At 44.4% G+C, this 20,684-nt stretch overlaps 1 protein-coding gene across 2 annotated transcripts in view; it reads left to right on the top strand.

Moving 5' to 3' along the window:
• The window catches only part of LOC138267270 (polyunsaturated fatty acid lipoxygenase ALOX12-like), a 115,455-nt gene extending 95,090 nt beyond the window's left edge, over positions 1-20,365 (top strand). For both annotated transcript variants that reach the window (XM_069216129.1, XM_069216128.1), the window contains exons 10-14: positions 14,140-14,309; positions 15,231-15,352; positions 18,241-18,341; positions 18,653-18,823; positions 19,726-20,365. In XM_069216129.1, coding sequence (XP_069072230.1) covers positions 14,140-14,309; positions 15,231-15,352; positions 18,241-18,341; positions 18,653-18,823; positions 19,726-19,905 — 744 coding nt within the window. In that variant the 3' untranslated portion in view covers positions 19,906-20,365. The remainder of the gene's footprint in view (positions 1-14,139; positions 14,310-15,230; positions 15,353-18,240; positions 18,342-18,652; positions 18,824-19,725) is intronic.
• Positions 20,366-20,684: the final 319 nt, after the last annotated feature.

Raw genomic sequence — 20,684 nt, 5'->3', positions numbered from 1 at the left:
AAAGAGTAGTGAAGTAGAAGGGTGATGTAAAGTAAAGAGAGATATATTAGACAGAAAGATTATTTTTAAAACTCTTCACTACCAACTGCTTATGAGTGTAATGGTTATGTAAGGACAGTCTGGGACTGCACAATAAATTTATGTGAATCGTGTATGCCAAGTTGACAAATTAAAAAGAATGGTACTTGCACTCGTACTCATCATATTACTGGTTGATGTCTTGCTTCTTCACGGGTGTCTGTGGCCTCCTTTTGAGGATCGGATGCAGCTTCCCAACTCACACTGCTTATATTGATCCTGGCAGATGGAACATCTGGGACTTCTGATCTCTTTGCCGGGGGAAGGGACCTTGAAAGGAGAGGGCCCTGGACAATTGTCCACCTTGCCCATGCCTTTAAATAGCTCTTGTCAGAAAGGCTTTCAAGACCCTCTGATTTTGTGGTTCCCAGGGTTAGCGATCACACAATTTCTTTTCTACATCCGGCCATATGTGTGTACCATAACCTGGAATAAAGTTTTCCAGAGATCTCCCGATTGAAGGTCTTATAGGTACTGCCTGGATTGAGATGAACAAATGCTCCTCAGTGCCAACCGATGCCTGAACATAATTGAAACGTATTAGTGCGCTTGCAACTTGAGTTGCAAGCATTGCCTGTAATGCCTATTTGTGTATGTCAGTCCGGCGGTGTGCTGCTCCTATTTGCTCCACCAGTCAGTGGGCTACTGCCTGTTGATTACTGAGGACATATTTTTGTAAGTAAATGCCTCTTTTTGCATGATCACCCCCCACGTCTTTGACTGATGTTGTTTTTTTAGCAAAAAGTGGATGTTTCATTGGCTTATACCCAGTTTTCATATGTTAACTTACTTACTAGGGGTACCCATGGTCTGTAAGTTAAAGTGTCCCTCATTGATTGCAGCACATATTATACCATCATGAGTGTGACAGAGTAAATGCATGTCTCCCAGTCTTCCACTGCAGACTGGTAGAGCAGTTTTAATATGCTAACTCAACTTTGCCATTTAAACCGGTGACAAAGTCCAGACCTTCCTTTTGTACCTGTATATATGTCGCCTCTAAGGTAGGCCTGCTTAGCCCCAGGTCAGGGTTACTGTATGCTAAAAAGTAGGACATGTATTTCTATATTCCCTAACAATAAAAATCCCAAATAGTTTTTACTGTTCTAGGCTAGTAGCCCCATTGGCAAGTACAGGGTTACAAGGTGACAACTGAGCTGTGCTAACTTTGAATAGGGACGACTAAAGCTGGTACTTCAAGGTATCAAAAGAATAATTGCATTATACCCGACTTGATGTCCAAGTTTAATTTATTGTAACTGTTTATGAAAAGGCAACTTTAGAAGTTGCCACTCTGTTCCCTAAAGTTTTCCAGTGACCATTTATAGACGCTTGCCGCAAGACAGTCTTCTGCTCTGCTGGGGAGACGTGCAAACGACTCTCAGGAAAAGACACAATAGATGCCTGCCACTGGAAGAGGTGTATTTCATTTCCCTATCAGCAAGCCACATAGGGAGTGAACCCAAAAGGCGAGCTTCAAAGGGGAAGCGAAGCCGCCTTTGAAGGGCAAATGGTGGACACACACACAAGAGGGGCTGCTCTTTTGTTCTGGTAGATAGGTTGATGTCTTGGATAGAGAGGGGGAAATGGATGCCAAACCATTTTCTTCATGGATGTGTAGTCCTCAGGTAGCCATGCATCTAGAGTAGGCTAGCAAGCTCCAACCTGGAGAGGGTTTCGGCCATCTTGTAAGCAGACAGAATGTTGCACACTGGGGTAGCTAGTTCCACACTTTGCAGGAAGTCATCATCTGGTAGGAGGGGACCTTGTAGCCCATTAGTTAGTAGTCACCTCATACCCTGGAGTCAAGTTGTGGGTATAAAAGTGGCACGTCTGGCACCCACATGTAAAATTACATCTGCTTTGGAGAGAGGACTTAAGGGACAGCCTTCTGTTCCCTGGATCTGGAAAAGAGATGCTACACCAAAGACAGTACTGCACCTGCTGCCCCTGTGCTAGCAAAGAGAGGACTGTGCCTGTGGTGCTCTGCTTGAGGAAAAGTCCTTCCCTGAGCCCCAGACAGAAAAGGATGACTCCAAGAGTCAGTTGGCTACCTGATCGTTATAGCACCAGGGTCATATATTCTGGTGAGTTGGTAGCCACAAGGTCTTGATCACTTAAAGGTTGCACCAGAGTCTGCTGAAACCAGAAGAGTCAGCAAGGGCTGTTTGGTTGCACAAGACAGACACTAGCCTCAGTTAAAGGTATCCGCTAGTTTCGCTGTCACAGGAGACCAGTGGCAACGGATTTTTGGCTGGACTTCAAGGGACATCAGTCTCTGTTGACAAAGTTGACCACCGTGTTTGTGGACCGAGAGGTGGCCCCAGGAAGAACTCTGTCTACCAGATCAGCATCCTCCGCATACGAAATCCCTTGCTTCAGGACCACTTACATTGATGAATATTGCAGATTGCTCGCCTGTCATTGAATTGAAGACTGCTTTGACTGCAAGGTAACTGTCATTCTTACTGGCCCCACTGACTTGCTCCCTGCTGGAGTTGGTCACCTAAAGTGGGCTGGAGTACCCGAACACAACTTTATGATAACGTTTTCAAAGTAACAGCTAACTGTGGTAGTTGCCAAAGCTTGTTTGTGTTCTGAGTGAAAAGTTGTGATTTGCACTTTGCTGTATAATTTGTGTCTCCAGAACCCCAGGTGGATTTTGTTTGTTTTTGGTGTCTCGAAATCCATAAAAATAAGATCTATTTTCATTAATTGGTGGCGGATTTCTTTTGGATTGTGTTTGAGTTATTTTAATACTTAAGGTTTGCTCTGCATTCGGTCCTTTGTTGAAGCTTGAGTGCTCAAAGCCACAGCTGCCAAGGGTTGAGCTAAGGTTTTACCAACAAATGTCAATGGGACCCAAGATGGGTTAGTGAGATTATTACACATTGAGGTTTCACAACCACACCGTATAATATACCGCATTTCCTCACAATCCTGAATATTTCTGCAAAAGACACCTTATGTTCTACATGTCCTTCTCTCATGGAGGACTAATATTTTTGTGAGTATTCTTTTTGAAGGTGACAGACACCAGATCACTTTACAAAGTCTAGGTCTGTAATCCTCAACCCCACAACATCCTACTTTTATTTTCTAGTGCTCTTTTCCTAATACTACATTTTGCTGTTTAAAATTTTAAGCCTGAAATTTACCTGAGTGATATTTATTACTATTTTTACAAGATGAAATCATTTTAATAGTTATTGATTTTGATAAATTGACATTAAAAAGTTAACAAAAATTTCATTAGCACTTAGCAGTAAGCATCATAGAGACTGCCCATCCGGCTTCTTGTATCGATTTGTGGAATGCAGAAATCCAGTCTTCTTGTTTCCTTATGACTTAGGGCACCTCCTTTTGGGGCACTTGGGTTCCCCTGTTTTCTGCTTCGGATTCAGGTGCACCATTTATTTTCCCGAGGAAACCCCACTCGAGCAAAGTACGGATTATAGTTGAAAAGTTGATATTTTACTAATCCAATGCCATGATCTGGATTAATAACCAATGGGTGGAATCTAATAATATTAATCTGCCTAGGACACATACTGATTGTAAAGGTGCCTATAACATGTCTCAAGTACATCAGAGCTATTTTTACCCCTGTTTCATCTTTGTCACGAGCTCTGCGCCTGCACCGTGCACGTTTTTAAGAACCCTGATCGTGTATGGTATATTCCACTTTCTGTGTGGATAACGTTATGATGATCTTGTTGTATTACTGATGGGCTGTCCAGTAAGTGTTTTTAATTTTTTCAGCGCCTTGCCTCCTTGCGCTTCTGCCCCCGTCGTGCCCCTTCTGATTGTGCCACTTTTCGCCGTCTTGTAAGTGCTTTCTATTGTTTTTCTTCAAGCGCCTTGCTTCCTGCGCATCTGCCCCCGTTGTGCCCCTCTGATTGCTGTACCCCGACTGTATTTTGTGCCATTAGTGTATTTTTGTGACTGTTTTTTCAATTTGTGCCCGACTTGTTTCTGCCTTGTTTTTCTTGTTTTCGCCTCTTGTGCGCTCCCCCTTGCAGTCCTCTCCCTGCCGCTGCCTCCCTGCGGCCTCGCGCCCCCCATTCGCCGCTCCCTCCCGCCTCCCAGCTGCTCCTCCCTCCCCCCTCCCTTCTTAATGGCTGCCGCTGCGCGTCCGTGCCGCTGGCGCGCCGGAGGCCCGCCAGAGGCAAGCCCGTCTGCGCCCGTCCGTGCCTGGACCGCGCCCAGCGCCACCCCCCCTGGCCCTCACGCCCCCCGCACCCCATGCCTTCGCTACTCGGCCAGCGGACTCCTCGCCCTCAACCCTGGCCCCTCCTCAGAGTGCTTCCTGGCCACCCCGAAGCACACCAAAGGACCTTTTTCCTGCCGCACCTGCAACTTCACCTGCAACTTCACCTGCAACAAAACAACGAAACCAGCAACAACCAACACAAACCACCTGCACTGCATCCTCCTCAACACACGCTCTGCACGAAAGCACGCCATCGAACTCTGGGACCTGCTCGACACCACCGCCTCAGATGGAGCCTTCCTGACCGAAACCTGGTGGAACGACTCCTCGGCCCCGACATCGCCATCGCCATCCCTGACGGCTACAAGATCACCAGAAGAGATCGCACCAACGGAATCGGCGGAGGAATAGCTATTGCCCACAAATCTACCCTTAAGATCCACACCCACACGGACGACACCCTCAAGACAGCCGAACACCTCCACTTCCAGATTCACACAGACCCCAACACTACCCTCAGAGGAACCCTCATATACCGCCCTCCAGGACCTAGAGCCCTCTTCAGCGACGCTGTCTCCGACCTCGCAAGCACCCACGCCCTCACCTCTTCAGACTACATCCTCCTGGGAGACCTAAACTTCCACCTGGAGAACAAGAATGACGTCAATACAGCATCGCTGACCACCAACCTCTCCAACCTCGGACTCCGTCAGCTGGTCAACACTCCCACCCACATCGCCGGCCACACCTTTGACCCACTCTTCACTTCAAGCAACCACATCTCTTTCAGCCACACCTCCGAACTCCACTGGACCGACCATCACTGCGTCCATTTCTCCTTCAAGAAAAACACCGAACACCACCGCACTCCTCTACCGCCGCACCGCCGCTGGGGAAAAGTCACCGAAGATCAACTTACTAACACCCTCGCCAAAAAACCACCACCCGACCCCACCGACCCGGACTCTGCCGCCATCAACCTCCAACAATGGATCCTCGACTGCGCCAACATCCTAGCCCCGCTCAAGAAACCCACTGCCAACCAAGAAAAGAAAAAAACAGCCTGGTTCACAGATGAACTAACCACCTCCAAACGCACCTGCCAGAAACTCAAGAAAAAATGGATCCTCGAGCGCACACAAGGAAGCCAACCGTGAACACCACCAACGGATCCGACTCGCGAAGCTCTCCCACTTCACAGAACGCCTCAACAACAACGCTCACGACTGCAAGGAACTCTTCGGCATCGTGAAGGAACTCGCCAACCCCAACGCCATTGTCAACGACATCCCTCCATCCCAGAAACTCTGCGACGATCTCTCCACCTTCTTCTACCAGAAAATTGCAGCCATCCACGACAGCTTCAACACCTCACCTCCGCCAGACCCCACCCCCAACAACTCCTCCCACGCCGACCACATCACCACCTGGACCCAAGTAGACGACGCCAAAACCCTAAAGACCATGAACTCCATCCACTCAGGATCTCCCTCTGACCCCTGCCCACATCACGTGTTCAACAAAGCCGACGTCACCATCGCCCCCGCACTCCGAAAGATCATCAACCTCTCCTTCAACACCGCTACCTTCCTGGACAGCTGAAAGCACGCAGAAATCCAACCCCTCCTCAAGAAACCTAAGGCTGACCTCAACGATCTCAAAAACTTCCGACCGATCTCCCTCCTCCCTTTCCCAGCGAAAGTCATCGAGAAGATCGTCAACACACAGCTCGCCCACTACCTAGAAGACAACTCCATCCTTGACCCCTCCCAATCTGGCTTCAGACGAAACCACAGCACAGAGACTGCACTCCTCGCCGCCACAGATAACATCAGACTACAAATGGACAACGGCGAAACCTCAGCCCTGATCCTCCTAGACCTATCAGCCGCCTTCGATACAGTCTGCCACCGCACCCTACTAACCCCCTTACACGAAGCCGGCATCCAAGAAAAGGCCCTCAAATGGATCTCCTCCTTTCTCTCCGGCAGAACCCAGAGGGTCCGACTCTCACCTTTCCGCTCCAATGCCACCAACCTCATCTGCGGCATATCCCAAGGCTCCTCACTAAGCCCAACGCTGTTCAACGTCTACATGGCCCCCCTCGCACAACTGGCCCGCCAGCACAACCTCAGCATCCTCACCTACGCCGACGACACCCAACTCGTCCTCTCCCTGACCAAAGATCCTCTCACCGCCAAAGCCAACCTCCACGAGGGACTGAAATCCATCGCCGAGTGGATGAACAACAGCCGCCTGAAACTCAACTCCGACAAGACGGAAGTCCTCATCCTCGGGCGCACCCCCTCGGCCTGGAACGACTCGTGGTGGCCCATCGCCCTGGGCCCCCCACCCACCCCAGCCAGCCACGCACGAAATCTCGGCTTCATCCTCGACTCCACCCTCACCATGTCCAAACAGGTCAACACAGTCTCATCCTCCTGTTTTAACACCCTCCGAATGCTCCGCAGGATCTTCAAGTGGATTCCAACAGGAACCAGAAAGACAGTGACCCAAGCCCTCGTCAGTAGCAGACTCGACTACGGCAACGCTCTCTACACAGGCATCCCAACAAAAGACATCATACGACTCTAACGCATCCAGAACGCATCCGCCCGCCTGATCTTCGACATACCCCGCCGATGTCACATCTCCCCTCACCTGAAGGACCTCCACTGGCTCCCCTGGACAAGAGGATCACCTTTAAACTCCTCACCCACGCAAGCATAAAAAAACTGTTAACATTCACATTTTTTCTTCATAGGGGCCAGTGTTTTTTCATAATGCTTCACAACCCTGGTTCTGAGGAATACAGGGTAGTCCCTTAGCTTTTTTGGTGAGTTCACCAGAGTAAGGCTTGCTGGGTAACCTTATCAAGCAAAGGCCTGACTATGGAGCCCCGAGCTATGTTCTATTTTATTTTATGACAATTTGTGGTGATGCCGCGTCCTCGCGACTCCCGTTTTACGTCTTGAGCTCATGACAGAGAGCTCGAGACACTCGGAGTCAAGAGGACGGTTGGGGCAGTAGCTGCAACATCGCAGCGGTCTACATCTTCAATAAAAGAGCTTAACCTTACCTATACTTGTAGTCATGTTTACTACAAGTATTTCTGGCGACGAGTAGACCGCTGCATCGGACCCATTTTCCTCGTCGAAACCAAGCAGGAAGTACAGCTAATAATAGTAACGTCAATCTGAAGAACTGAAGCAGTTACTTTGAATTTTTTTGGGCCAATACTGCCATCTCATGGAATTAAGCGGTACTGCACTTTGATTTTAAAAAGAAAGATCATTTTGACAGTTCATCTTAATTTTTTTTTTTTGGGCTGCTTATATTACAAGGAACCATCAGTGTTTTTTTTTTTTGTCTGTGATCTGCTGTGGCTCTTATATTGATACAGACGTAAAAGTGAAGAAGGTTAAGTAAAAATTGTTGCTGGGTTTCTTCAGCCTTCATTTTCTTCTGCGTCACACACCCTGTGATATTACGTATCTTCTGCACTTGTACTGTTTTAAGAATGCAGTCTGTGAATCCACCTCCATTTTTTTTTTAAACACCGGGTAACCCTCCAATTCCATGGAAAAATTGGTTTGATGCATTTGAAATGTACTTGGGAGCAATTGATGCAGCGCGCTTCTGTCCTGAAAGAAAAAAAAATATTTTACTCCATTCCCTAGGATTTGAAGGGAGATCTGTTTTTAAATATCTTCCTGCCTTGGTATTGGAAGAAGGAGAAGAGATTGATGAGTATGCCGAAACAGTAAAAAAATTGGAACTGAGGTTTGACATACAACCCAGTTTAGTTGTTATTAGACACAAGTTTTTCAAAAGAGAACAAAATCCTGGTGAAGACGTGGATACCTTTGTATCAGCACTGAGAAAACTTGCAGCTGATTGCCAATTTCAGGCGTTTAGTGACCAGCTGGTCAGGGACCAATTTATTGCTAAATGCACGGACAAGACCATCCAACAAAAACTTCTTTCCTTGAGCAATCCGTCACTAGATGAGACATTACGACTGGCAAAGAGCATTGAGACGTCTAAAGTGTCTGTGAAGGAACTGGAATCCAGAATGACAGAAAATATAGGATTGGTGAATTCTCAGGATGGAAATTTTTTAAAATCAACTAAGACTTTTTCCAAACCATTTTTTAAGCAAAGCAACATTTGTTTTCGGTGTGGTAATCTGAACCATATTAAGAGTGGCAGGGGATGTCCTGCTAAGAATGCCACATGCAGGAAGTGCAACAAAGTTGGGCACTTTGCCAAAGTGTGTCCGAGTGGCACAATGAGTGTTGGTTATCAACAGGGTTCAGGGAGGTTTCCAAATGGTTCAGGGGTAGCGTATGTTACAGAAATGGATGATAGTGATGTAGATAGAATCCGAGAAGAATTCAGAGACATGGTGATGATTGTCACAGAGGATCACATAGTGACTGGAGATCCTACTAGGTGTGTGGATCCTTATGTTGAAATTGGTGTTGGTGACAAAGTGATCAAACTTTTGGTGGATTCTGGTGCTCGGATCACAATGATTACTCAAGAGCTGTGCAAGGAGGTTTGGGGAGAGAGAACTCTCTGTGCACCTGACAGAGCACCTGTCTCCTATGAAGGGAGAAAGATTGAATTGGCTGGTTATTTCGAAGATGTACTTGAGTTCAAGGGAAGGAGAATTTTTGGCAAGGTTTATGTGGCGATTAAGGGACTAAACATTTTAGGTTGGTTCCATCAAGGGTTATTCCAAATGGTTTTGAGGCCAGGCACTAAGGAACAAGTATCTGTTGTAGAATCCGGTGATTATGCAGCCAATCTGATAAAGGATTTTCCTTTGGTATTTTCTGAAATGTTGGGCACTATTGAAGGATTTACTCATGTGATAAAAGTAAAGGAGGGAGACATTCCAGTGAAACACAAATTTAGGAGTGTACCATTCAGTGTGAGGGACAAATTGGAAAAGGAATTGAAGGACCTGTGTATGAAAGGTATCATTGAACCTATAGATTCCTCTTTGTGGTTGTCTCCCTTGGTTATTGCAAGGAAGAAAGATGGCAATTTGAGGGTCTGTGTGGATCTGCGCAGTTTGAATAAACCTATTTGGGTGGACTTGCATCCTTTACCTAATATTACAGAAATGCTGGCCACTATTGGTGAATCAAGGTGGTTTTCCAAGTTGGATTTAGCTACAGCATATCATCAGATTGTTCTAGACCCAGCCTCAAGGCATCTTACTGCTTTTGTTTCATCTTTGGGCACATTTCAGTATTGCAGGATGCCTTTTGGGTTAGCCTCAGCAGCAGCTGTTTTTTCAGCGAGTAATGTCTCAGATGTTAAAGGACATAAAAGGGGTAGCTGTATTTCAAGATGATGTTTTGATCCATGCAGCATCCAAAGAGGAACATGATCACATTGTGAGGAAGGTGTTAAGAATCATGCAGGAAAAAGGAGTGGTTCTCAAAAGTGAAAAATGATCATTTTTGCGTAATAGAGTTGAATATTTAGGACATGTTGTTTCCGAACAAGGGATTGAACCCAAACCAGGGTTAGTCAAAGCAATTATGAATGCTTCTCCACCATCAGACAAAACAGGATTGAAGTCTTTTATTGGTTTGTACGAATTTTATTCACGGTTCATGAGTGATTACGCTACTAAAACTAAACCTTTAACGAATTTGTTAAAGAAAAATGTTGTTTTTGTTTGGAGTAAGGATTGTCAGGAAGCGTTTGAGTGGATTAAGTCACAACTAGTTCGGCCTAAAATTTTTAAACCGTTTGATCCAGACGTGCAGTGTATTATAACTGTTGATGCAAGCAGTTTCGGTGTGGGTGCTGTGTTGACTCAGGCGACAGAAGGTACTGAAAAAACTTTGGGATATGCATCAAGAGTTTTGAGAGGGTCTGAATTAAACTTTTCTGTTATTGAAAAAGAATTGTTGGCATGTTGGTGGGCTATAAGGAAGTTTCATCCGTACGTCTGGGGAAACAAGTTTGTGTTGTGCACAGATCATAGTCCTCTTATTTCTATTTTGACTGGAGACAAAATCAGAGAATCAACACCTCGCATTTCTAGATTGGTCACAAAATTATTGCAATATGATTTTGAAGTCCGTTATGTTCCAGGTAACAAGAATGTTAGAGCAGATTTTCTATCTAGATTTCCACTGGTTGAGGATGCGGGTGTTGGGGAGGATGAAGATGAAGATAACTGTTTTATAGCAGCTGTTGATCTGGAAGATATGTGCGCAATAAGTGAATGTGAGTGGAAAAGGGAATTGGCGAAAGACTTGGTATTGGCTCAAATTGTAAAATGTATAAAAGAAGGGTGGCCCAGAGAAAGAAATGTACCTATTCAATTTCAAACTTTTGTCAAGGTGTCAGGTGAAATGTCAGTTGAGGATGGCATTCTGATGAGGGGTGAGAGATTTGTTCCCCTGGAGAGCCTAAGGAAAAGAATAGTTGCTGCTGCGCATGAGGGACACTTGGGCAGGACACTTACTAAGCGCAGATTACGTGAAACGTTTTGGTGGCCTGGAATGGACCAATGTGTTGATGCTGTGTGGATGAATGTGTGATTTGCAACAGTTGTGAAAAGGGGTTCAAGGTGAGGACTCCACCATTACAACCTATTGAACTACCCGCTAGGCCATGGGAAAAGCTGGGAATTGATCTTATTGGTCCTTTCTATGCTTTGCCAAGTCCATGTAGATTTGCTGTAGTCTTAATTGATTACTATTCGAAGTGGCCTGAAATCAAGTTTATAAGTGAGCCTTCATCAAAAAATGTAATTGAATTCCTGAGAGATGTATTTCTACGGGAGGGGTTCCCTTCGGCCATTGTTTCTGACAATGGTGTGCAATTTGTTAATCAGGAATTTAATGAATTTTTACTAGAAGGTGATGTGAAACACATAAGGAGTTCACTATATCATCCTCAAACCAATGGCCTTGTAGAGCGCATGAATCGAGTGTTGGTGAATTGTGTACAATGGGCTATTGCTAACAAGTCAAATGTTCAAATTTCTGTACATACTATGCTTTGGTTTTATCGCACAACCCCCCATTCTTCTACAGGTGTTTCTCCATTTGAACAGTTGCGTGGAAGGAAACCATCTTCAAGGATCTGTCCTGGTTGGATGTCCAAGTGGGTGAAACGAAGTGATTTGAGTGTAATTGATGATACTGTCAGAAATAATGTCCGGAGGGCACAAATGAAGCAGAAGGAATACTTTGATTTAACAAAGAGGGTCTACCCCCATGAATTTGAAGTAGGGGACAAGATTAGAATCAAACTTCCTGTTCACAGAAAAAAAGGAGAAAAGAGATTTTCAGAACCCATGATAATTGACAAAGTATGTGGTAATGCTGTTAGGGTTAATTTGCGGAATTGGTGGAATGTTGACCGGGTAGTTAAAGTCAAGGAAATGCCTAACAAAATGTGTAAGTCTGATCATTCTATGGAATGTCTGAACAAACCATCACACAGTGAACCAGTTACTGATGAAACGAATCCGACGGATGTTGATAAAGTCGTTTTTGAACGTTATGTACGCAGGAGTGGCAGACAAAGAGTGAAACCTTTGAGATACCGTTAATTCTGTGACATGTATTTGAGATCTTTGAGATACCGTTAATTCTGTGACATGTATTTGAGATCTTTGAGATACCGTTAATTCTGTGACATGTATTTGAGTTATGATTTTGTGTTTCATCTTTCTTTATAATTTGTATCTTTAAATGTATTTTTATTTATTTTGTGTTATTGTTTTTTTTTCTGTAGACTGTTATCTTAATGAGTAATGGTTAAATTGTTATTTGCTCGTTTGTAAGGGAAGAGGATAATGTGGTGATGCCGCGTCCTCACGACTCCCGTTTTACGTCTTGAGCTCATGACAGAGAGCTCGAGACACTCGGAGTCAAGAGGACGGTTGGGGCGGTAGCTGCGACATCGGAGCGGTCTACATCTTCAATAAAAGAGCTTAACCTTACCTATACTTGTAGTCATGTTTACTACACAATTGTAATGACATTTATGTAGAAATTTATACCTTATTATGAGCTGCCTAAACACATTAACTGATGAGTAGCTTGAGATGTCCGCTAAGATGTGGGTCAGGAAGGAAAGCGTGGATAGTGTTGTGAAGTGGCCATTGAGCGGCCATGAAGAGGGCACGCTAGTACTCCCCAGGAGCCATGAAACGCAATATCTAGCAGCTTCTGCCATCTGGCAATAGTGATAAACGGGGGATAAGTTGTGGAATCAATCCAGGAGGGTCAGAAACCAAGCCCGGGCTGATAGCGATGGCCTTGTGGTTAACCAAGGAGAGTATTGGTACAGCCTCTAGTTGCGGGTGGGGTTAAGTAGACCGAGGGAACAGGGTGATGTTAAGAAGTATGTTTAAGACCCAGGGTAGCCATCATGACTCTAAACAGACTGAATCTGTGTTTCATTTTAGAGCTATCCACAGTAGATTCATTTACATGCAATACATTAATATTCACATAACTTACATATTCAGTGGTAATCCGGAAAACCTGATGTGACACAACCCTACTAGATCAATGCTGGACATATGTGTTTTAGACTGTTATGTATGGTTACCCAATGACAATCTTGGGCGCTCTGCTCCAGCCTTGGGTTTTCGTTTAGCAACTCAATTCATTCTGGGAGACATGATCCATCCACAATTGTACTAACATAACTCAAAATAATGCCCCTACACTATTTCCTCTCACCTACTGTTTTTTCACTTTACATATTTACAATTTCGTTGCAACATTTATGAGTTCAAACGTCCTTTCTTGGTTCCACACCCAGAGGGGGACCAGTGCTACCCTGCTGCCAGGCTAAGAGAGCAGCAATCCTCCCTTTGGGTTGTTGCCAGTGCCAAAGGGGAGCAAGAACCACCATTGTGCCAGGCCCAGGGAGTAGCAGTCCCTTCTAGGTGCCAGGTCTAGGGGGCACCGGCCCTCTCTAGAGATACAACCAGCAGCAGTCTTTTCTTGCCACCAGTCGTCTGACAAGAACAGAGGGCAGCAGTCCACACTCTGTGCCAGTCCTCTCTCGGTGCATTTGGTATCCACAACAGTTTATTCCCTGGCCGAAGAAGCCGCATTCCACATGCGTGGGCACAGTCCCGAGCTGCCAGGTCGTTGCTGCTCCAAGAGGGGCTCGGCTAAACAGTGACTTTCAAACATTCGTAGCCAACCTTTGTCGCCCAGGGACATTCTACTTCTCTCCTATCTGTATGCCTTTCTCTGTAGAACCCCATTCTCCTCTCCATCTCACTAATTCCCCTCATCTAGCTGCAATGTTGAAATATTTTAGAGTCTCCACGAGTGAAGGCATTCACTGCTAAAATCTAATAATTTACCTTGATTCAAGACAGGCACTGGCAAAGCCAGTAGGTCTGGATTTATTGGGCTACCACATCCAAAAACAGGCATACACAAACATGATCCGAATATTTGTGAAGTCTGTCTCTTTATGTCTCCACCTCGAACACTGAGCTACGCATCATGTGGTATCTTGCTCCGTTGTTGTGGGTGAGACTGGTGTTATTGTGTGCAGTATGCAAGTGTGTGAGTTTGTGCCTTTTTATTTTATGTCTTAAGTTTTCCCTGTCACCACTGAAATCACTATGGCATGCTATGTTTTGGGTCCAGCTGTGCTAGAGACTGTAACTACATTCTTGAACGCGCGTCTTTTCCATCACTGAAGATTTCCAAATGTATTTCACAACCGTAAGCGGTACACCTGGCACATAGTGCGGTGATCCACCCAGGAAACTGTGTTGCAATGTCCTCTTATTTGAGCAGCTCTTACATGGCTCTGTTTTGCTTGGCCTGCAGGCGGTGTCGACAGGAGGCGAGGGCCTCTTGCGTGTGGCGCAAAGAGAATACGCACGGTTGACCTACGAATCGCTCTGTCTTCCAGACGACGTGAGGAGTCGTGGCATGGAGGGAGTGAAGGATTACTTCTTCATGCAGGATGGACTCCGGCTGTGGGGCATCATCAAGAGGTATAAACCTCCATTCTCTTTGCTAATAATAACCCCTTCATGAGAGGAGGATCCCATGAACCCAATGTACAGGTCTAGTGACTTGTCGCTTTTGGACAGTGCAATCCCTCGCAACCGACCTGCAGCGACACAGATTGCCCTCAGCGCCAACAGAAAATACCTGCCTGTAGCTGTTGTGTGACTTTATAAGCATTTATAACCTCTATCGCCACATACAACTTAATTGAAAATGGATCAAATGCTGACATCCAACAATGGTAATTTGAAATTGCCCATTATCTGTGTTACCAAAGCTGCTGAGCTGAATGTCCGACGGTGTCATTGGAAACATTTTGGTCTTCGCTAAACATTTTGGCCATCGACATCCCTGTCTTCATTTCACTTTGATGATTCAATTTTATTTTTGCATATCAGTTTCATCCCGTTCCCCTGACTGATACGAAATCGGAGCTGGCCGCCTTCTAAGGGATGCAGGCTGTTCTCAGAAAACCTGTCTGGCACCAAATTGAAAAGGGCTTAGAAAGGAGGTCCATCCTTCTTGTCCTTTTAGTGTAAGTGGGCAGATCCCATCAAAGAATATTTATAAGTTAAATACATTATCTGTGGTCATTGAGCACCATATTCTATCCATTTTCAAGGCTCTGAAGAATGGAATCTTTTGTTTTAGATTATTTTCCACCATCTAGGATGAGCGTCAGAGTTGATTTGAGCAGAGAATATCTGAAAGACCCAATGTAGTGGTGGAATATTGAACTTTTTACGAGGCACAATCAAAACATGGCAAAGGTACAGTAGATACCAAGAAGTAAAAGGAGACCCGAGGTGGCTGCAGAGGCTTTACATTCTCTACTGTGCTCTTGAAGGGATTTCACCAATATTTAGATGTTGACCAACTTATTTTTCTCTCTCTCTCATGCGCAGGTTTGTGGATGGGATTGTTGGACTCTTTTATCACAGTGACCAAGAGGTAACCTCAGACCGTGAGCTGCAGACTTGGATAAAGGAAATCTATGAAGAAGGGTTCTTCGGCGCCCCAAATTTAGGTGAGCTCATCTTCCCTTCTTCGGCCCTTATGCCCTTGTTCTCACTTATTACCTTTTCTTCATTCCTTCTTTGCCCCCTCTCTCTCTATAATTCCCTCTTCCATTCCCACCAACCTCTTTTGCTTTCCATAGTTTATATTTTCACTTTCAATAAAATATAATTGTCCTAGCTAATTTCACCCCTAAAGGCAGCACAGGATTTTTTGTTTGGGATAGAGTAGAAATTTGGTTTCTCTATTGCTTCAATGTGTGTCCGTCTCCTGGTCCACACTTCATCTATACCCATGCGCACCTCTCTATGTGCCCAGTTCTTCCGGTCCATGATTATACACAGCCCACATTTCTAACAGTTGGTTTCAAAGACAGCCTGCAATTGTGGTTTGTATTGTAATCTATTTCCAATGACATCAGTAAACTTTGGCTAGGGTCCGAAACTTTAAGTTGGTGTTTCAGGTCCATATAGCTTGTGTTAGACTCCCCGGCTGAAACTAGTCACGCTGTCATATATGAGAGGAACTGGCAGGAAATGAAGAAATTAAAACATTTCCTGGCTCCAATTGGGTATGAAAGACAGTAAATCTGCAAGGACTCTGAGCTTGCTATACTACAAATAAGAACAAAAGTTGCCAATAAAGTATGGACACTGATTTCAAGCCAATGTCTGTGTTATGACAATTTCCTGCAAAACCACAGCTGGGCTGTAAGGAAAAATTTTCTTGTCTTGGTTTGGGCTGGCTCTTTCTCTCAAAGGGGCCTTGAACAATTTCGTGAACATGAGGCTTTTCTCCTATTAAGTCATTCTGTGCATGAAAATCATTGTAGAATTTAGTAGGTGATGGTTCAGGTACATGGCGCAAGGTGCTGTATTCTAATGAATTCAAGTGCTTTGTCATGCAAATGTTTCAGAAGCAGGTGGGCCATTCATTTTGTTTCTCCTTGACAAGTTTTTGCAAATCAATCTCTTCATTGGGATCACACACTTGTTTTTAAGGCAGTAACCCCAGAATTGCTCATGTTGGTGGAAGGTACTTTGGTTGCTGCTCTTAACTTGTTCAATAATGGATTACCGCAGACCTTATAGTTTGGATTTGGATTCTTTAAAGTCGGTGATGGGGTTAGTATTTCTTTTGCCACCTCTATGCTGCTTCTTTGTTCTTCTGTGTACTGCTTGGTTTTTCGACCCGTCATACTGATGTTCATTTTCTTGCATGGGCATTTTACTGTGTACAATTCGCTGCTCAAACTGCACTTTGTATGTTTTGTCTGCTGCTGTGGAGCTCTTAAGGACAGATCCAGTATTATTGTATGACTCGTTTTTTTTGTTGTTTTTTTACAACATGCCCAAATGCCTAACGAATATGACCACTAGCTAAGCAGGGGTGAGGTTTGGATGGACGAGCCCTTACAATTTGTTTTGATTTGAGGCATCTCCAGGTGACCAAATGCAGTTTGTATTAGTTTGCCATGCCAGTTGGTGCAGCTTATAAGCATGAGTCACAGAGGAGGTATTTCGTAACCTACATGTTTGTATAGGATTCACCAGCGTGTCAGTACAAATCCACTTCAACTGACTCCCCACAGGACTGTATGTGCTAACATGGGTTATTCTGTCTTCTGTGATGTACTTATGGTGCTCTAGAAGTGCCTCAATTGTTGTTTAGAGTTCGCTTACACTATAAGGATGAAGTGTGTGCACTCCTGGTTATAAAGATGCATCTTCTTACCTGTACTTAGTTTTCCATAATCCTGAAACTTCAAAGCAGTTTTGGCATATGTGGAGGTACTCCCTAAACAGGAGATTATCCCTGAGGGCTTTGGGCTGGGAACTTGAGAACTGTAGGAGGGAGTACCATTCAATTGGTTGGGTACATAAGCAAATCTGTAAAGAGCCCTGTCTGGCAAAGGCTAAGACCTAGAAAGTTAGCTCATGTTTATCAAGTTGGTGTTGTGAACTTACGGTGGATGTCTCAAGCTCTGAGCCAATTAAAGACCACATGATGAGGTTGTTCCTGTCCATGCCAAGCCATGTGGAATCTAGGGAGGTTACGTTAATACTCGTATTTTCATGGTTAGAGGCATTTTGGGCTTCTTCAAATTCTCCACTTAAACTTAAAAATCCATGCCGTCATGACTAACACAATGTAATGTCATCCTGGTAATGGAAAAATAAGAGAAGGTGGGTGTAATAACCATCCACAATCTGAAACTGTTGACAAAAGGTACCAAAATACACATCATAAGAAGCTACACGAGGAAGAATGAGGAGGGACCTGGACACTCAGCAACCAAAAAATCAGTTCCACCGATGGTATTCTGTCAAACGTGACGGATATCCCGTCCGCCTTATGAAAAGTGCTTTAGGATACAACGCACTTGTAATAAGACTGGTGAGATGTCTGTCATGTTTGTGACATGGTGACACACCCACCAAACTCCTAATCAGGCCCTTAGTCTGATGCCAAGTCAAAAAGCCAGATCTCTGAGCACATAAAGACTGCAAATGATCAGAGGTCAATACCCATTACCATGTCAGAACATACCATCATAGTGCCTCGCTGCACACACATTACCTTATGAATCTACTGTGTTGAGCAAGCTCGACTGCAATGGTCTTTAAGAAAGAAAATGCCTGGGATACTTGGAGAGACTGCAGGTGTCAGGCTGTTAGGAAGGTCTGAGCTTACGGAGTCCTAGATAAACACTATTTATACTTCCTCTTGGCACTTGTCACAGAGGTGTCCCCAGACTCCGTTAGGAATGGGGTTGCCGAAAGAAAAAAGATGAATGCGAGAAATCATACTTAACAAAGGCTCTGAAAGTATACCACTCTTTTCTCAAAGACTGTGGTTTTAACTGGGCCTGTTCACTTATCGTCTTTTCTTTTCCAGGTATCCCTTCCCGTTTCCAGTCCAAGGATGAACTCACCAAGTTCCTTACAATGGGGATCTTCACATGCTCAGCTCAGCATGCGGCACTCAACCAAGGGCAGGTACCTAGAAATTCTTACTGAGTTACTTAGGAGACCTAGATATAACACTACATGCGGGAATGCCTTATCCCAGAGCCAGGCCAATTAGGGATAAATTATTTTAATATGTCACCAAGATTATATGTCAGGTGGCCTGACTTGGGATTGCACCCAACCTTGTGGGAACTGGTGCAGATATTCTCTTGATACAGAAAGGGATGATGTTCATATATGTGGGTTGAAGGTTGTATTGCGCATTGATAATATGGGTAGTCGCAGGGCTTGCTATGTTCTTTCATCAACTTCCATGTGACCTGGTCCTATGTTTGCAGTTTGACTGGTGTGCATGGGTGCCAAACACACCCTGCTCTATGCGCCAGCCACCACCGTCATGCAAGGGGGAGGTGACTATGGAATACATCATGGAGTCGCTACCAGATGTTCGTCAGTCCTGTATCCAGATGGCAATCACATGGCACTTGGGACGCAGACAACCAGACATGGTAAGCAGTGAGTAAAGGATGAGGGGAGCAAAGATGGGGAAACTCACCAGTACGCACCACCTATAAATGGCAGACATCTAGGCTAGCGACTCTCTAACCTCAGTTACAATCCATTATGTAACATTTAAGTTAGTGCACAAATATATTTTATGATCACATGCATCAGTTATAAGCAATTATGGTGTCCAGAGAAAATACAAAACACTACTAGGAATTTAATACTCGGTATAACACCAGAGTGCCAGCATTTCATAACGGCTAATCACATAGGAAAAATACTGTTTACCCCTGAACATGTATTTTCAGTATAATGCAACTGTAGGCAGTGTACTTGTACAGCTGTTAAGATGTATTACAAATGCAAGCCCCTTAAATACACCTGCTCATAATTTTATGAATGCAAAAATACATTCATTAATTCTCCAAACAAGGTGTAGCCTCTGCAGCCCATTTTCTGCTTCTTAGTAAGATTAGACCCAACTCTGCATACTGCACTGTTGGGTAGGATCTCAACCAAATAATGCCCAATATAAATACAAGACTTTCAGGAAAACCACTGAGTATGAATGTGATTTCCATTTGTATTCACTGTTTGCAGATTAATCTTATATGAAGATATCCATAAAGTCTGCTGTGTCCCTGCATCTGGTTTAATCCCACCTGAAATTAAAAAGAAAGGCAAACTGATGGTGACAAAAATCTCATTTAGTCCTATTGCTAACCCTTCAAAATTTACTGTTGATGCACTGACCCACAAAGCTTTTTTGACCATAAGTTTCTCAGACACATTTGCACCAGAGCCAACTGTATCCTTCCATCTTCCCTGACAAACTGAGGGAACCATGTCATTGCATCTTTGTGTGCAGTGGTAGTTAGTGCTTCTCCTTTACTTCTTTCTCCAGATACCACTTGGTCATGATGAGGATCAATACTTTACAGAGAAAGAAGTGAAAGATCTGATCGAGAGCTTTCATTCTGAACTGGAACTAGCAGAACAAGAAATCGAAGAACGGAACCAGAGTCTAGAGCTGAGGTATGAGTACCTGAAGCCCAGCAATGTGGAGAACAGCATCACCATCTAAGGGCTCAATTACCTCTGTCATTGGACTGTGACATCTGTGTGTAGGAAGACTCTCATGCAAGCTCCTTACCAGATGAAGGCTTTGAATAAGATCCGCCCCAGATGAAAACTCTTGCCTAAACATTTTCCTGAATGGCAACCACAGTGTAGTACTTCGCCAGACAGGAAAACTTTGTGTAAGCCCTTCTCTGGGTGATGAGTGTTGTGTCACTTTCACAGAAGAAAGTCATTGTGTAAGGCCCTCCCACAGATAGCACTTTGTGGAATTTCCACATCCAGAAGTGGACCTTTGTGCAAGTCAGGTTCTTGTGTCTAAGCCTCAGCCTGGATAAATACACTTGTGTAATTCACTTCATTATTGAATTGATAAGGAGCTGCATCTTCTAAAATGGGTTAAGATGATTACATACACTATGTAAATCTAATTTCAATAAAGAATTGTGATTTACCTTTGGACCAAATCCCTCTGCTGTTGTTTTTTATCTCTATTTCTTTAACAAATTTTATATTGTCAACACTTGTTTTGATCTAAATCTAAAATGGGTCCTGTTGCTGCCATGTCAATCACACAATGTACTTTTTATCTTGAAGGATTGGGCAACCAATCTGTGACCCAGAAACTGGCTCAAGGGGATTTAACAAAGCCTAATTCCCTTGGGAATAAACTAAATGTGGTCATGACAGAATCATACTCTGAACATGGTTAGATTACGAATCCCAAAGTAAACTTGCACCTCAGTGTTCCCATGTTACTTGATTTTCCCATTGCGGCAGTACTTT

The sequence above is a fragment of the Pleurodeles waltl genome, chromosome 12, assembly GCF_031143425.1.
Source record: "Pleurodeles waltl isolate 20211129_DDA chromosome 12, aPleWal1.hap1.20221129, whole genome shotgun sequence".
In the NCBI taxonomy this organism is placed as follows: domain Eukaryota; kingdom Metazoa; phylum Chordata; class Amphibia; order Caudata; family Salamandridae; genus Pleurodeles; species Pleurodeles waltl.
The sequence above is the reverse complement of the archived record's forward strand: the minus strand, read 5'-3'. Positions and strand labels throughout refer to the sequence as shown.